This window comes from Mirounga angustirostris, unplaced genomic scaffold (assembly GCF_029215605.1).
Source record: "Mirounga angustirostris isolate CCGP_5_RB_7025 unplaced genomic scaffold, mMirAng1.0.hap1 SCAF_2, whole genome shotgun sequence".
Lineage (NCBI taxonomy): Eukaryota > Metazoa > Chordata > Mammalia > Carnivora > Phocidae > Mirounga > Mirounga angustirostris.
In genome coordinates, this window is record NW_026991710.1 from 4,406,193 (window position 1) to 4,424,794 (window position 18,602).

Below are 18,602 nucleotides of genomic sequence, written 5' to 3' on the forward strand. Positions count from 1 at the left end.
GGCGTCTGCCTTCGGCTCAGGTCATCGTTCCAGGGTGCTGGGATCGAGCCCCGCGTCGGGCTCCCTGTTCCGCGGGAAGCCTGATTCTCCCTCCCTCACTCCCCCTGCTTGTGTTCCCTCTCTCGCTGTGTCTCTCTCTGTCAAATAAATAAATAAAATCTTAAAAAAAAAAAAAGAGCGTGTGTGTTGATGCAGACATAGCAGCAGCGCTGAAGAGGCTTGAGAACTTCCTACTTCCTCTTCCTTCATTCTGCAGGCAAGTCCCCAGCTCCCAGTACATGCCTCGCAAATTCACTTACTCAGCTCGTTTTCATTTGGTAAGATTAAAAGCCATCATTGTTAGGAAAAAGCAATGCAACAATTTTTTATGAAATGAGAAGAACAAATCAAACAAGAAGACTTCACTGGGCTTGAAAACAAAAATCCCCCCTTTGACTTTCCGGCAAAGGAATGCATTTTTTCCAAAGCAACAATGGAAAGAACCACTCTCCTTTGCCTGCACTGTTCCTACTTGACACCAAGTCCTTTCCAGCACACATCACGCTCAGCTAGGAGGAACCAGACATGAACGCCACAAGGCAGGGGGGAGCAGGGTCTTGTGTTAGGCTAGGAGAAGGTGCGGGTACTCCTCACTTCCGCGGTTCATGTTGGGCGCCCTGGTTTTCCACTCGGCTTTCCTTCACCACGAGTCGAAGGCAAGAGGCATTTCTCAGCAACTTTGGTCCAAAGAAATAAGATCCTCTCCCAGACTGAAACTCTTGACTCACATTTTCCTCCCAAGCATGACTCAGCAGCTTCTTTGGATTTTACTCAAAGAATTTACCTGAACTAACCTCTCCTTTAAAAAACCATCCGCCATTTTCAACTCCAACTTACTTTCCCTTCAGTGTCAGGTAGAAAATACCTTTTGGGAAACTACCCAACATCACCCCCTTCTCTCTTAGTACTGCCCCTGCTCCAGGAGTGGACCCCCAGGCAACTCTGCCCCCTCCTTGCAGCTCACCCATTTGGGGGGTGGGGGGGCTTCTGCCCAAGCCCAGCCAATGACATTTCTCCCTAGCTGAAGAGTGGATACTAGCCTTCAGCAGTGGTGCTGGGATGGGGCTGGCAGGGTGGTTTTCTCACTGTGTGTGCTAAAGGAGAGAAAGCCAGACTTCAGAGAGAGGCAGAATGACCCAGAAGCAGAGAGAGAAGCAAATGAGAGATTGCGGATCATTGAGTAAATGACTTTAGCTGCCAATTATTTCGTTCCCGGTTGAGGCCGCTCCTCAGGCTGTGCATTTCCAGGCCTGGTTTCAGGGAGATAACCCTACGCCCTTCATGTATATGCCCGCCTTTTCTTTTTCTTTTTTTTTTTTTTTAAAGATTTTATTTATTTATTCGACAGAGACACAGCGAGAGAGGGAACACAAGCAGGGGGAGTGGGAGAGGGAGAAGCAGGCTTCCCGAAGAGCAGGGAGCCCGATGTGGGGCTCGATCCCAGGACCCTGGGATCCTGACCTGAGCCGAAGGCAGACGCCTAACGACTGAGCCACCCAAGCACCCCTATGCCCGCCTTTTCTTAAACTAGGTTCCTGATGTTCCCACTTGTTGTGATGAAACAGTTCCAAAGTCAGCCACATGAGCGGTTAACTTGCAAATCCCTCTCCCACAGTCGAGGAGGCAGCAGTTTCGTGCAATCAAGAGAGGAACCCGGTGGGAGAGGACAGGAAGGGTCGGGATGCCAAGGGGAGACTCCTGAACATCCGAGTGCACAACTGCATTCAAGAGACAGTCGGCGCCTCCCCTGAGACGGCACTCGCGGCTGTCAGGCACCAGACCAGCACACAGGGAGCTCACGGTCTCGGTCCCCAAGGAGCACGTCACGAAGGGAAGACAGAAATGAGCCAGTGCAACTGAGGATGTGAGGCCCGCATGAGCAGGACGAGACGGTGCCAGGGGCTGGGTCTCTGAGAACGTGCTGGCAGGGGGAGAACGCACAGCTGGGACTTCCTGCACAAGCCTCAGGAGGCGTGGGCGCTAGGCGGTGGCCACAAGAAGACACCTTACAAACTACCCAAGGCAGCAAAGCCGGTCACCCCAACATCAGCCATTAGAGAACTCCTAGGATTGTTTTAGTCATCTTCTAATACTCACATAAAATATTTGTCATGTCCCTTAGCATCCTGAAAGAACAAAATGGTTTTAGAATATAATCACCCACTTAGGGGCGCCTGGGTGGCTCAGATGGTTAAGCGCCTGACTTCGGCTCAGGTCATGATCCCAGCGTCCTGGGATCAAGTCCTGCGTCAGGCTCTCTGTTTCGTGGGGAGCCTGCTTCTCCTTCTCCCTGTGCCTGCCTCTCTGCCTACTTGTGCTCTCTCTCTGTCAAATAAATAAATAAAATCTTAAAAAAAAAAGAAAATAATCACCCATTTAAATTAAGAAGGTTCTAGACGACAGAATCCTTTCAATTCAACTCTGCTTCATAAAAGGTACTTAAACCACACCATCTCAAATAACCAGTAAAAGCAAAATAAAATAATTTTCAAAGTAGTGGGATCTCAGAGAGTACATCTTATAGTGAGTTAGTAAGAACTGCACAGTATCGGGACGCCTGGGTGGCTCAACTGGCTAAGCGTCTACCTTCGGCTCATGATCCCGGGGTCTTAGTATCGAGCCTGCATCAGGCTCCCTGCTCAGCGGGGAGTCTGCTCCTCCCTCTCCCACCCCCCCTCCCCGCTTGTGCTCTCTCTCATTGGGTAGTTTGTAAGGTGTCTGTCAAATAAATAAATAAAATTTTTAAAGAAAAAAGAATTGTATAGTAGTAATTTAAATGGGTGATTATATTCTAAAACCATTTTGTTTTTCAGGGTGCTAAAGGACATGACAAATATTTTATATGAAGTATTAGAAGATTAATATAATAAAATAACCTTATATGGGGTGCCTGGCTGGCTCAGTCAGTAGAGCATGCGACTCTTGATCTCAGGGTCATGAGTTCAAGCCCCAAGGGTGTAGTGCTTACTTAAAAAAAAAAAAATCTTGGGGTGCCTGGGTGGCTCAGTCGTTGAGCATCTGCCTTTCGCTCAGGTCATGATCCCAGGGTCCTGGGATCGAGCCCTACATCGGGCTCTCTGCTTGGTGGGAAGCCTGCCTCTCCCTCTCCCACTCCCCCTGCTTGTGTTCCCTCTCTCGCTGTGTCTCTCTCTGTCAAATAAATAAAATCTTAAAAAAAAAAATCTTGTAATATTTTCTAAAAACAAATAAGTATGAATCATAAGCAAATGTAGTGTCCTTAAAATACTAAACCACTATCCCACTTCTAGGAAAGGATCCCAAAGAAATAATCTAGAATATGGAAGAGCCACACACATATGAAAATATTCTGGAGAGCATAACAGAAAATAAAGAGCAAGATGAACAGGAGTGCCTGGTTGGCTCAGTCAGTAGAGCATGCGACTCTGGGATCTCAGGATTCATGAGTTTGAGCACAGAGATTGCTTAAAAAAAAAAAGAGCAAGCTAAGTAAATATCCACTAATAAAGAGTGTATTATATTGCTTTTGGAATATTATTTGATGAAACAGAACTTAGCCACTACAAAGAATAAAGATAATGTAATAAAAAGACGTAATGGGAAAAAAAGGATACATAATTTGGTGTATACTCTAATTGTAATAGTATTTTAGAAGAATATATTTTAATACAACTTCATTTACGCATTAAAATGCCCTAGAGGAAAAACTGACTGTTCACACTACAGCGGTAAGATAATGAGTAGTTCATTTTTCTAAGTTTCTTTGGTCAAGATGTTCTATTTGCGTGCTTTTTAAAAAAAAATCCCCCCCCGCCTCTCTTTTGTTAAGTAATAGAGATGAACTATGAACCTACTTCATCAGAAGCAGAGCGAAGACACTGAACAGCAGCCTGTTTTTTCATTTCTTCCAGAGTCAGATCTGAGCACTTTTTCTTACTCTTTCCCCATTTCTTGTAAGCTCCTTTTTCCCAGCCCAGGAAGATGTCATTCTCCTAAAATAAGATTAGACAGAGTTCAGTGAACAAGACTAAGAAGCAAGTTTCAAATACTGTTATTTCCCACATGCTCACACATTCCCCTCCCAAGTACATTCACGTTAGTAAGTTCAGAGACCACAGAACATGGTCAGTCTGAGCGCTGTGGAATAATCATTCGTTTGGTTGGTATCTATTACCCAGATTCTCATTATAGTATTTATGATTTATTTATGATCTGAAGGAATATGGCCCACTGACATTAAGTGCTAATAAATATCAGACAATTGTATGTAAATGCAAGTACATCATAAATTCCAAACTACATACACAATTAATTGTCTTCTCTTCTGTGCTTCTCACTCCTCGATAATGAGTGTTTATATTACTATCAGATTTTAACATTTAACAGTTAGATGGTTCAATCCCTATTTCTTTACCTTGTAGTCTAAAAAACAATTTTATGTTGGCATGACAAGTTTATTTTTCTCCTTGGTTACATAGGCCCATTAATAAAAATCTGAAGAAAATTTGAAAAGTGGGAAGAAAGCAAAATCATCCATGATCCAACCACCCAGTGAAAACTAGAATAATGTGGTCTGCTTCATTTGGTCTTTTCTGTATGGTTTAAAAATCACAGATTTGAATTCATGCTAGTTATAGAATATTGTATTTGACTTAACTTTAAATTGTAAGCATCACCTCAACATTACCACAAATTCTTTGGCTATAGAATATTCTAAGATGTAAGTTTATAGCTATTTCACGAAACTGGGACTTTAAAGTAATATTTTCAATTGCTTTGCTACTTTGTTTTGCCTTTTAAAAAGCCCTCCATTTGAAAATAAATAAATAGACTTCCATTTGACAAATTACGATTAAAACCAGTGGACAGACATAAGAAAAAAAAGGATCAGAAAGACAAACAATGGGAAAATTTTAAAAATTACTTAGAAGATGATGTGGCCTACAGCAGACCCTCAGGACATGGTTATAAATATATAAATAAGAGGAGATAAAGAAGGAAAAGCATAATAAACACAAAAGATTTGAAAAGATCAAATCATACACCATCAACTGTGTGACCCAATTTTTACTTTGATCCAATACATAAAAATTACTTTTATGCCACCAGATAAGAGTGGGAGAACAGTCCCTCCCTCCACACCCATCATAATTAGCATACTTTTTCTTAATTTCTTAGGCATGTTTGCAGATCTCATGAACCCGAAAAACATATTTTCTGGCTGAGTGGTGTCAATTCCAATTTTCCAAGGGAAAATGTGCTTAATGGCCAAGTAAGTACTATCAGTATATTTCCACTTATCTGACGGGTTTGGCTGGACTACACCTGAAACCAGACATTCCTTATCAGTGGTATCTTCTGGTGATAGGGTTTGTCCTCTAACAGGAACAGTGGACAGAACCGTAACAACATAGACTCGAAGCTTCCAAAGGCAGAAAGAAATGTTGTAATTCTATTGTTCATTAGCATATAAAACAAAGTAGAGAAGTTATCTTTGTATTAGTGGAAAACAGGACTCCTTTTTGTTTGCTCTGCTCAGACTGGCTCTTTCTCCTTCTTGAGATTATGAACAACGTTTCCCTACTGAAGTTATAGCTCAGCAGAGGTCACCCACATTCAAGGGGCTGAATGAAGTTTTATTATGTAGACGGAAGGGACTTTCAAAACTCAGTTCACATGGACAGGTGCTCTTTACAGAGGCAGTCTGACAATACATATCACATCTTAAACATGGCCGTGTACTTTCAATCTAATAATTCTATTTCTGAGAATTTATCCTAACAAAATAATCACCACTCTGCACACACATTTAGCTACTGGGTGTTGATAATAGTGCTGTCAATCAAGGCAAACATGCAGACACAATTTAAACGCCAAATAAGGCAGACTTGGTTAAATAGGTTATTCTTCATCCAGGCGAGGAGATATTACAGCCATTAAGGAGATTATGAAGCCTATTTATTGACAAAGAAAGCTATCCACAGTATACACAAGAGAAATAGTCTATAAAACAGTACAGTCGCATTTCGTGTGAATGTGTGTGCACATGAACTAAGAGGTCACTGAGGAGCTTATCTCTTGGTGAGTAGGAGAAGGAAACGAATCTTATTTTCTGATTTTTCTTACACTTAGGTCACACTCTTTAGTAGTCAAAAGTTGTTGGGGCGCCTGGGTGGCTCAGTCGGTTGGGCATCTGCCTTCGGGTCAGGTCATGATCCCAGGGTCCTGGGATGGAGCCCCTCGTCGGGCTCCCTGCTAAGCAGGGAGCCCGCTTCTCCCTCTTCCTCTGCCGCTCCCCCCAACTAGTGCTCTCTCCCTCTCTTGACAAGTAAATAAATAAAATCTTTTAAAAATATAAACAAATAGGGCGCCTGGGTGGCTCAGTTGGTTAAGCAACTGCCTTCGGCTCAGGTCATGATCCTGGAGTCCCGGGATCGAGTCCCGCATCGGGCTCCCTGCTCGGCGGGGGGTCTGCTTCTCCCTCTGACCCTCTTCCCTATCGTGTTCTCTGTCTCTCATTCTCTCTCTCAAATAAATAAATAAAATCTTTAAAATATATATATACATATATATATAAACAAATAAATAAAACCTGTTCATCGCCCCCAAGTGAAACCCTGTACCGTTACCAGTTCCTTCCCATCACTACTTTGCTCTCTCCTGAGTCACTGGGGAACTATTCACCTGCTGTCTCTATGGGCCTGCCTATTCTGGAAATTCTATATAAATGAAATGATCCAACAGACTTCCTTTTGTGTCTGAGGTCTTGAAGGCTCATCCTAAATACAGATTGTGGGATGTATCGGTGCTCCACTCCCTTTTCTGACTGAGTAATATTCCACTGCATTTCATCTGTGCATGCATTCATTAATGGGCATTTGGATTGTTTTACCTGTTGGCTATTACGAACGTTCACATACCAGTTTTTGTATGGACGTTTATTTTCTGTTCTCCCGGTTATACACCTGGGAGTAGAGCTGCTGGATCACACGGCATCTCTGTGTTCAACCTTTTGAACAACTGTCAGACTATTTTCAAAGCAGCTATATTTCACCATCACACCAGCAATGTCTCAGGGCTCCACCTCCCCCACATCCTCACTGACACTCGTCATCTCCTGGGTTTTTATTTTAGCTATCTCAGCATGCATGAAGTGGTGTCTCATCATGGTCTTCATCTCCCTAATGACTAACGACATGGAGCATCCTTTCATGTGTTTACTGTCATTTGTCCAGAGAAGATACACCAACGGCCTATTCAAATATTTGGCCCATTTTTAAATGATCTATTCTGAACACACGTCTCTCATTAAATACAGGATTTGAGAACATTTTCTCCAATTCTATAGGTTTTTTTCACTTTCTTGATGGTGTCCTTTGAGTTGGAGAAGTTTTTCATTGTGATAAAGTCTCATTTATTGAGGTCTTTGGCTGCTTGTTTTTGGTGTCCCAAGAAATCACTGCCTCCTCCAAGTCATGAAGATTCACTCCTACATTTTCTTCCAAGAGCCTCATGGTTTAGCTCCTTTCATTCAGGTCTAGAGACCAGATGGAGTTCACATTTGCATGTGGTATGAAGTAGGAGTCCAACTTCCATTACAGGTGGTTACTCTGTTGTCTCCGCACCTTTCGTTGAAAAGGCCATTCTTTCCCCCGTGAACGGTCTTGTTAGACGAAAAATACACAGGCTCACTCCTGACGCTCACCTCCATCTTCTATAGAGTATGTACACCATACCAAGTGGCCTTGCTTACCGGAGCCTTGCAGTGAGTTTTGAAATTGAGAAGTGTGAGTCCTCTAACTTTTTTCTTCTTTTCAAGATTTTTTTTTTTTTTTTTTTTTTTGGCTATTCTGAGTCCCTTTAGAGGTCTATATGGATTTTAGGATCATCTTGCCAATTTCGGCCCCATGGGCGGCAGGGACTCTGACAGGGCTGCGCTGGGTGCGCGTCAGTGTGTGGGGCGCTGCTTATTGACACGGAGTCTTCTGACTGTGAACACGGGAGGTCTTTCCATTTACGAGGTCTTCTTTCATTTCTCTCAGTGACGTTTTCAGTGTGCAAGCCTTGCACTTCTTTTGTTAGATTTATTCCTAAGTATTTTATCCTTTTTGATACTGTTGTAAATGGAATTTTCTTAATTTCATTCCTTACGGTTTTCTATATACAAGATTGCATCATCTGCGAGCCACAGATAGTTGTAGTTCTTCCTTTCCAAGTTGGAGGTCTTTTCTTTTCCTTACCTAGCTGCCCTGTTCATGCTGATCTATAAGACGACACAGTGTCTCTCGTTTTTGAAAATGTCTTTTCACACAAACAGATACTGCCAAATATTGATATTAACCTGCAGGCATGTTAATTGCCTAGAAGACATTTATAAAATTCTGTTAGATTCTTCTCTTAATATTTGCCTTTTCACATGTCATTATAGTGCAGATTAGTCACCCCCAAGTAAAAGTTCGGTAGAAGCTTCTCAGTTGAACAGTTGTGAACAGATGTGAAGATACAGACGATCACTCTGCACTGTGTCAAGTGGGAAACCACAGCTGGTCCTGCACTGTGACCCTGGACAAATCCCACCACCAAGCTGGGCCGGAGCGGGGAGCTTGCTTCTTGTTTTCACTTTGACAGAATGAAAACGTACAAAGCAGCTTGCCATTATTTGTGAGTCAAACAATGTTAGCTGTTAGGATGGCTTTATAAATTTTGCAGATACATGCTGTTTTGCCTTGCAATTTTAGGTTGACTTCATTCAGAAACATTATCAAGTGTGTAGCTAAAGTTACATAACAGCGTAGTAGATACACTTTGTGCATTCTGGTTCTTCCACTTACGGTATTTGAAAGCTCCCTTTCTTTTTCTGGTTTCATGTACTGTGTGAATGTATTAGGACTTATTTAAACAATAGCATCAAGCTAATAATCAGCTTTTAAAAGAACACAGTATAAAAAAACAGTTCAAGATATTTCTATTTTATTATGTTTTTAGTCCCCTATGCTACACTCATTACAAGTCCACTTAGGCAAAAACATAAAATACTGGCCATGTGCCAAATATCTACTCGATAAACTCAGTAAAATCAAGGATGATTTCTCCAAGTCGTAATCTCAAAGACAGAGAAAATTACCAAGTACCAAAAGAAGATACAGCTAAAGAACATTCTCAGCATGAAAATCTATTACCAAGTACTTTTCCAGACACTACTGTGAGGTGACATAAGGCTAGAGTTTTGATTGACTCTCTCTTGCTGCCTTCTGTCAAAAAGGAAACACTAGGAACCGGAGGAAGAGAAAGAACACGCCATTCTGAAATTACAGCTGGGATAATGACGTCTGCCGTTAGCTGCTCGGCATCCACCCCTGCCTCCCACACCTTCCTGTTAACAGCACCCTGAAAAACCAAAATCATGAAGTGTCTGAATGGGTCTAGTACCACCCCCATCTTCAGGCCCTAACTGGCTTAATACAAATCTACGTGTTTCATCCCTTTGGCCACAAAGATTGGCTTACACAGGCCTGGGACCAATCAGACCTGGGCACTTGAAAATGAGCAAAAACGGGGGGCGGGGGGGTACACATGCTCTGGCTGCCAGAACTGTGCTCATTTTCACTTGCCCCCCACGTCCCTGGGAGCTGGCTGCAAAACCAAGCTGCCAGGGGGAGGCAGGCAGCAAGGCAGGGCAGAAGTTCTAATGACACCGGGAAAGCTCTGAACTGAACCAGGTTCGGGCCAGCCTTACTTCTGGAAATTCAGTTATGGGAGACTTTCCCCACCCCACCTCCCTGTATGCCAATTTAGGCTAAATTTTTGGTTGCTTGTGAATAAAAGATACAGCTAGAATTTGAGGAAGGGCCTAAGTAATGAATCCACTTCTCGTTGCTCAACAGAAGGGCGACTTGTCTCTAAAAAACAAACATTATTTCAGGTTAACTCCAGCTAGGTCCTCAGTCAACAATGACAACTCTTCACTGTCCTCCCTACACTCAGAGGCCTAACCAGTCTCCCCAGCAGCACACGCCATCCTGCGGTGCCGGGGGTCTAGAGAACTGGTCTGTCCCGGGGGCTGACAAGCAACCCCCGAACACAGCACGTCAGGTTCGTTGGGATCGGTCCGCTCACCCTCCCAGTCTCACCCCCCACTCCCGCCCCTGCCCTGCTCGTCTCCAGCCTCACAACACAGGCCCTTCCTGTTTCCGTGACCTCGCATGCACTCTCCCTTCCTCTTTCCTTCAACTGATCAACTGGTCTCTCCTCTGTCATTCCCACTGCCATCGTCCCCCATCCACAGTGCCCCCAGCTCTGCACAGCTAGTGTTTCACAGGTCCCAAAACTAGCAGCAATCTCTGGAGGACCATCGCTAGTCAGCCCTGTACTCCTGGTGCTTGTCACAGTGTCTGACACGTCATGGGCATCCACGTGGTGAGCGAAAGAGCAGACGTGCATTTAAAAAATGCAATTATTTATATTAAAAAAAATAATGCAATTACTTATATTCAAAACCTTCTCTCTATTCCATTTAAAGGTTCTACCCTTGGGCGCCTGGGTGGCTCAGTTGTTAAACGTCTGCCTTCGGCTCAGGTCGTGATCTCAGGGTCCTGGGATCGAGCCCCGCATCGGGCTCCCCGCTCAGCGGGAAGCCTGCTTCTCCCTCTCCCACTACCCCCTGCTTGTGTTCCCTCTCTCACTGTGTCTCTGTCAAATAAATAAAATCTTTTAAAAAAAAAGGTTCTCCCCCCGAAAAACCCACATTTTTATTATGGTGTCTCAGGGAGTCTGTGGACATGAATTTGTGTACCATCCACAGTGCTCACTCGTACTCTGATGGTACTATCATGTTCCCTACGTGTAAGGTTTATTTAATCACGGTCTGCTGAGTAAACGTATGCTGAAATTCAGCATACGTGGTGAGATAGCTGAGGAACCCAGGACGGGTCAGATTTTGTGGTACAGATTTTGTGGTAGTTACTGTGAAAGAGAACCATAATCTTCCAGGGGAACAATGCAGATGCTAGCTTCCCCAGGTAGAGATACACTCAACTAATGGTGGTAGACCACAAGAGCATGTCACAAGTGGTTCCAGGAATAAACAAGCTGTGCCCAATGCAGAAGTCATCAGTCCCACTCAGCAGTCAGTACTGGGATATTCTTATTTAGCCTCCTGCAATACAAATAATGCAATAATGCAGCTACATTTCTAGAATGATGGACTCTGAGGTAGAAGATACAACTCAATTAGGAGATCTACAAGAAACTGTAACAAAGCTACACTAATCAAAACAGAGTGGTACTAGCAGAAAGACAAATATTAGACCAAAGAAATAGAACAGAGAGACCAGAAACAGACCCTCGTGCACATGGTCAAATGATTTTCAACAACAGTGCCATGACCACTCAATGGGAAAAGGACAGTCTTTTCAAGAAATGGTGCTGGGAAGACTGGACATCTCCTGCAAAAGAATGACACTGGATCCGTACCTCACACCATATACAAAATTTAACCAGAAGTGGATCAAAGGTGTATATGTAAGAGCTAAATCTATAAATCTCTGGGAAGAAACAGGGTAAAGCTTCATGACATTAGTTTTGGCAGTGATCTCTTGGACAGGACACCAAAGGCAAAGGCAACAAAAGAAAAAAACAGACAAATTGGAGTTCATGAAAATTTTTAAATTTTGTACATTAAAGGCACTCTGTATGTACAGAGTGAAAAGACAGCCCACAGGGTGGGAGAAAATATTTCCAACCTTGTCTCCAATGGGGGGATTAACACTAAAACATATGGAGAACTCCCAACATTCAACGACAGCAAGAAACAGCTCGATTAAAAAATGGGCAAAGGACACGAACAGATGGTCTTCCACAGAAGACACCCAGATGGCCCGTGAGCACAGGAAAAGATGTTCAGCAATTACTGATCATCAGGGAGAATGCAAATCAAACCACAATGAGATACCTACCACCTCACACCTATCAGGATGGCTACTATCAAAAAACTAGAAAATAACAAAAGTGTGAGTCATTTTTACAGAGAAATTGGACCCCTGTGCACCGTTGGTGGGAATGTAAAATGGTGTAGCTGCTGGAGGTTCCTCAAAAAATTTAAAACAGAAGGGCGCCTGGGTGGCTCAGTCGGTTAAGCATCTGCCTTCGGCTCAGATCATGATCTCACGTCAGGCTCCCTGCTCAGCAGGAGAGTCTGCTTCATCCTTTCCCTCTGCCCCTACTCCCTCTCGTGCTCTCACTCTCTCTCTCAAATAAATAAAATTTAAAAAAGAAAAATGTTTTTTTAAACAGAATTACCATATGACCCAGCAATTCCACTTCTGAGTACATACCCCCCCGCAAATTGAAAGCAGGGTCTCAAAGAAATACTGTTTCATATTCATGGCAGTGTCATTCACAACAGCTATGACATGGAAGAAACCCAAGTGTCTACTGACAGATGGATATGCAAAATGTGGCATTTTCCTACAATGGAATATTATATAGCCTTAAAAAAGGAGGAAATTCTGACACATGCTACAACATGAATGATGTCTTTCAGTACATAAACAGACAAACTGTGATTCATCCAGATGATGGATTATTCAGTGTCACAAAGCAATGAGCTATCCAGCCACAAAAAGACCAGGAGGAAACTTAAATGCCTATTAGTCGGTGAAAGAAGCCAATCTGAAAAGGTCATATGCTGTGTGATCCCAATTCTATGACATTCCGGAATAGGCGAAACTATGGAGGCAGTAAAGAGACCAAAGGCTGCCAGGGATTGGGGGACAGAGGGATGAACAGGTGGAGCACGGAGGGTGTTTGGGGTAGGGAAACTACTCTGGAAGATACTGTGATGATGGATACATGGCCTTTACTCTGCATCTGTCCAAATCCAGAGACTGTTCAACACAGACCATGAAACCTACTGTGAGCTATGGACTTCGGGTGATGATGTGTCAGTGCAGGTTCACTAACAAAGGTCCTGCGTGGGTGGGGGTGTCGGTAACGGGAGAGGCTCTGCACGTGTGGAGCAGGGGGTAGGTAGGAAATCTCTTCTTCTCAATTTTACTGGGAACCAAAATGTCACTGGCAGCAGACCAACCTTCCTGCCCGCACCAACCAGAAAAGCCAGAAAAAATGCAAAAGCAAAGCAAGAAAGAACACCTGGGCTGAAACAGAGACTGTCCAAGCACCCAGGCCTTGAGAAGACAAGGAGGGGGAACCGTCCTAGGCAAGGGCAGCTGGTGGCACAGGGGACGGACATCTGAGCCTGTTCTCCCCTCTGGGAAATGTACCCGTTCTAGGCACAGGGCAAGAGGTAGAGAAAAAGGTGGCCCTTTAAGAGACAGAGAAACCAGTGGAGCTGGGGGCGGCCTCTCAGGCCTGGCCAGAACACACTAGTGAGGCAGATGCCAATAGCCCAGAGGAAGGGAGTGGAAAACAGGCCACACTGCCGGCTTCCTCTCTGGGCACCCGGGGCTTCTGTGCTGATGGTAATGTGTTAATTGTCTATCTGGCTGTCATTACATAGATATGATCTCCGTGACTATTCACCCATTACTACCCTAATTGGTATAAATTCTAGGCCTCAATAAAAAGCATAAGGAAAAAACCCCTCTTGTATTTCTGTGCAGAATCCATGGTTGCTCCCTATCTGGAACAGTTAGTGAACCTCTGTAAGCTAAAACAATCTGACATCGTAAGAACACCTAAAGCAATCACACAGATTGAGGGACGACCACGAAAGGACAATCTCGGAGGAGGTGTGCAAAGAGAAAACTCCTGGGAAGAAACAAGGAGAACAAAATCATGAAGAGTGGGTAACACTGCAAATGGTTTATTTGTCTGAAACACAAATCTCAGAATGTAGTACAACCAGGAAAGATTTCCCCAAACTGAAAAGCATTTTAGAAGAAAATGCTACTTTGTATGCAGGTACTTTGAGAGGACTTTTTTTTATTTTAAAGTAGGCTCCAAGCCCAGTGCAGAGCCCAATGAGCTTGAACTCACAACCCTGAGATCAAGACCTGAGGTGAATCAAGAGCTGGACACTTAACTGACTGTGCCACCCAGGTGCCCGGAGGATGGCTTTTTGACAGCTCAGCACCCTAATCACTCCAGACTACCTCTGGGGCACCATCTTCTCCAGTTCTTAGTCCCTATGGTGCCAGGTGCTTGTGGCCCAGCCAAAGTCCCCTCATCCTAGTAGTTGGGTCAGGAATCGCACCATGACCAAGCTGTCCTACCAGGAGGGGGGAGTCCGGGGTTGCGGTGGAGGGGGCTGGGTGGTGCGGGAGGCAGGGGTATGCTTGAGAATACAGGCAATAGATAAGGCAAGCTTCATGGGGGGGGCACAGATTCTATGGAAGGCCCTGGGTCAGGCTGCCACTGAGGCCTGCCCTAGCCTCTGGACATTTGTTCAAGTTTTTAGTTTTTATTTTTATTTTTTTAAGATTTTAAGTAATCTCTACATCCAACGTGGGACCCAAACCTATAACCCTGAGATCAAAAGTCGCAGGCCCCATGGACTAAGCTAGCTGGGCGCCCCTGGACATTTGAAGTTTTTAAATCCATAAAGGCTCCCAATTGACTAGCTGTGTGATCCTGGGCGAGTAACTCTGCCACCATGTCTAAGTGCCTCCACCTGCGGGGCTGAGAGCACAGGGCCAACGGTGAGGTAGAGGGCAGGGAGAGTGAGCGCGCGGACTTGTGGCTGGCTCACTGCACACGGGGTGCGTGTGCTTGTCTTTACTACCACTTCTGTGTGAGCAAGACCAAGCGCGGCTCTCTGTCATCATCACACGCCCCTGACACAGATTTCATTATGCTGAGAACATTAATATATAAAGACACAAAAAATGTTTTAATAAACTCTTGGATGATAGTTTTAATTTACTAATTATAGAAGAAAGAAAATTAAGAAGGTGTGGGGTTCTAAGAATGGGGTAGTGAAAGGCAGTCCTATCTTCCTAAAATAACTCTTCCTACTCATGAAAGATTATGGGGAATTTGCTGCTGACCAGCAACCCAGCACAACCCTAAGGCAAGAAAAGTAAACTCCCACCTTTCAATTACAGTTTTACTGTAAGCTTCCCTTTTAGCCAATTTTAAGTAAGACAATAAAATATTTTTGAGGGGCAACTGTGTGGCTCAGTCGCCTACACGTCTAACTCTGGATTTCAGCTCAGGTCCTAATCTAAGGGTCATGGGTTTAAGCCTGCATTGGGCTCCGCACTGGGCATGGAGCCTACTTATATATATATATATATATTTTTTTTTTTTTTTTTTAAGAATTTTTTAAATTTATTCATTTGAGACAGAGAGAGAGAGAGAGAGAGAGAGAGAGTAGGAGCAGTGAGGAGGGGCAGAGGAAAGGGAGAAGCAGACTCCCTGCTCAGGACCTGGAGATCACGACCTAAGCCGAAGACAGACACTTAACCATCTGAGCCACCCAGGCACCCCTTATACTTATATGTATTTTTATATTTATATTATATTATATATTTATATTTATATTATATACGATATATATATATTTTAAACAACTTAACTCAAATCTATTTTAACAGTTGGAGACTTTATGCTCTGAGTTTCCCGGCAATGCATGCTGCCATGGAACTCACTTTTACTTTGCAGTGACTCAACTCCTAATTCAAATGTGAACTAACATGCATGAATTTTTCCCCACCTCTATAAACCCCGAGTACATTAAAAAACATTAAACCAATTCCACCTAGTTTCTAAAGTTTGCCTTTACAACAAAGTGTTGTTATTCATCCAATAATTATTTGTTATATCTGAAAACAAACAGAAACAACAAAACTCTCTAATGATAAACACTGGGCACATGATTTGGGTCTGACAGACACGAGTTTACATCCTGACTTGTTACTGTGTGGCCTCAGGCAGCTCACCGAACCTCCTCGGAATGTCCACTTCCACACGAGTGGAGACAGAATACTCCTCACCCTCAAGGTACGGAAGGAAGGCTGAGACAGGCCCTTCGACACACGGCTGCCGCTGCCCTGGGCCTGCTGTGGTGCTCTCCACGTGACGGGGCCATTGATCTTAAAAGGAGAAAGGCATTACACTAGACTGCCAACCAGCAGATGCAGAGGGACAACAGAGCTAGAGCAGTCACCGGGTACAGGTGATCCAGGCGGAGTCACCTAGGCCCGGCAGAAGTGCCAGTCTCCCGCACAGGTCACAGGTCACCCGGAGAAGAGCGCTCAGCTTCGCACTGGAGAAACACAGCAGACGTCAGCCAAGCCAGCGCTGCCACCAGGAAGCCAACCGACGTCATGTGCGTTTGCTGAGGTGCAGGGAGAAGAAGGGGACTCCACCGCTCATGCAACGTCACTGCCATCAACACATAGGCTGATGCTAAACAGGAGCAAACATCAGACGAACCCGAAGGTAAAGCATGTGCCGCAAAACAGCAGGTCTGTAATCTTCGAAAATGTCAACGTCGTGAGCCACAGAGGAAAGACACGGAACTATTCCAGATTAAAGGACCCAGGAGGAGCACCCATTAAAGTCAGTGCGTGGTCTCCAACTGGATCCCGGACGAGGGCAACGCTGTAACGCAGGACATTACTGGGACAATGGATAAAAAGGGAACACCGATCTTAAGAAAGTCCAATCTTAAGAAACATATGCCGATTTAATCAGGGTATCAAAATGAGGGGAGAAATAAAGCAAAAGCAGGAAAATATGAGCAACAGGTGACTGAGTAAAGAGTACACAAGAGGGGCGCCTGGGTGGCTCAGTCGCTAAGCATCTGCCTTCGGCTCAGGTCGTGATCCTGGGGCCCTGGGATCGAGCCCCGCATCGGGCTCCCTGCTCAGCGGGAAGCCTGCTTCTCCCTCTCCCGCTCCCCCTGCTTTGTGTTCCCTCTCTCACTGTCTCTCTCTCTGTCAAATAAATACATAAAATCTTTAAAAAAAAAACAAACCCAAACGAAAAACAAAACAAAAAAATACTTGATTGGGTTTTAAAAAAAAGAGTACACAAGAGTTCCTCATCCTGTGTTGTCATTCTGATGTTTTTTGAAATTATTTCACAAGAAGTCAAAAATGTTTGGGGCGGCTGGGTAGCTCAGTCGTTGAGTGTCTGCCTTCGGCTCAGGTCATGGTCCCAGGGTCCTGGGATGGAGCCCCGCATCCGGCTCCCTGCTCAGCAGGAAGCCTGCTTCTCTCTCCCACTCCCCCTGCTGGTGTTCCCGCTCTCGTTGTCTCTCTGTCAAATAAATAAAGAAAATCTAAAAAAAAAAAAAAAAAAAGAAAGAAAAAGAAGTAAAAAATGTTTAAGAAGAGGAGTATCTGGGGGCGCCTGGTGGAGCTCAGTCGGTGAAGTGTCCACCTTCGGCTCAGGTCATGATCTCAGGGCCCAGGGATCGCCCTGAACTGGGCTCTCTCTGCTCAGCAGGAAGCCTGCTTCTCCCTCTCCCTCTACCCCACTCCCTGCTTGTGCCTTCTCTCTCCCTCTCCCGCTCTCTCTCAAATAAATAAAATCTTAAAAAAAAAAAAAAAAAAGATGAATATCTGATTTCTGTGCTCAAAGACATTATAATCTACTGGGAAAGATAATATTTTCTAATAGCTGCAAAGAAGAGCTCTCCACTAGAAACATCAAGTATGGAAGCAGACGACGCAGGTCCTTGGGGAACGAGCAGAGGACTCGCAGGGTGCAGCCACGGGGGCCCTGCAGGGCGGGTCAGAATCGGGGTTCATACCTACATCTGAAAGTGACAGGTAGCGAGCTCCTGAGGAGCTGTGAGTACCTTTACCGGAGCATGGTAATCATGAGCAAAAGAAGAAAGGAAGGAAGGAAAGAGAAGAATCTGTGGACACAAAGTGACTGCGGAGCATCCCTAGCGTCCACACATCCGAGGTGCTGCTCTCCAGGGCCGCGAGGGACCCCAGCGATGCCACAGCTGCATTTACAGCCCTGCTCAAAGCAGAGGCCTGCGCTCCACTCTGCTGGGTGTCCCGCCTCCCGGGACCACGGTGGGTCAGCCTTTCTTCCTACCCAATCACCCTGGGCAGCTGAGACCAAGGTCTTGCGCAGAATCTGTTTCTTAGAACTCAGGAGCTCTTCATGGGTTTGTCTTCACCAAGATTAGGAAAAATGAGGGATTAAACGTGGCAGATAAGGCTTGTAGCTGCAGCAATAGCCTTAAAACTGGCCATATGCAAGTCAAGATTAGACTATTCACGGACGGAGGGTGAGAAAAGACTCAAGGAAACAGACCCCCCCCCCCCAAAGTGGAGTCGTCTGGCCTCCAGATGAGGAGCTAGGCCACCACAATCTGACCCAAGGATCAAGAGCCACAACTGGCCAGCGTCTGAATCACAGAAGGTGGACAAGGCCCTCCATTCTCCTACCCCCTGCTAGGGAGACTGCCCTTGGCTCTGAGCCCAAACTCTCCTCTGGGGGTACAGTGAGCACAGCCTCTCCAAGAGTCATGGGAAAGTAACATCAGGGCTAACTGACCTCCTAGGCTACCTCTTACTAAAACAAGTATTGTTTTCAATTTGACCTTCCCCATCGGCACGGGACTTGGCACTGGGCTGAGGGGAAGAGTATTTTAGGAGCCT

At 44.8% G+C, this 18,602-nt stretch overlaps 1 protein-coding gene across 8 annotated transcripts in view; it reads right to left on the reverse strand.

Moving 5' to 3' along the window:
* The window catches only part of KIAA0232 (KIAA0232 ortholog), an 87,379-nt gene that overhangs the window by 31,046 nt on the left and 37,731 nt on the right, over window positions 1-18,602 (reverse strand). For all 8 annotated transcript variants that reach the window (XM_045881525.3, XM_045881523.3, XM_045881520.3 and 5 more), the window contains one exon: window positions 3,873-4,010. In XM_045881525.3, the coding sequence (XP_045737481.1) occupies window positions 3,873-4,010 (138 nt within the window). The remainder of the gene's footprint in view (window positions 1-3,872; window positions 4,011-18,602) is intronic.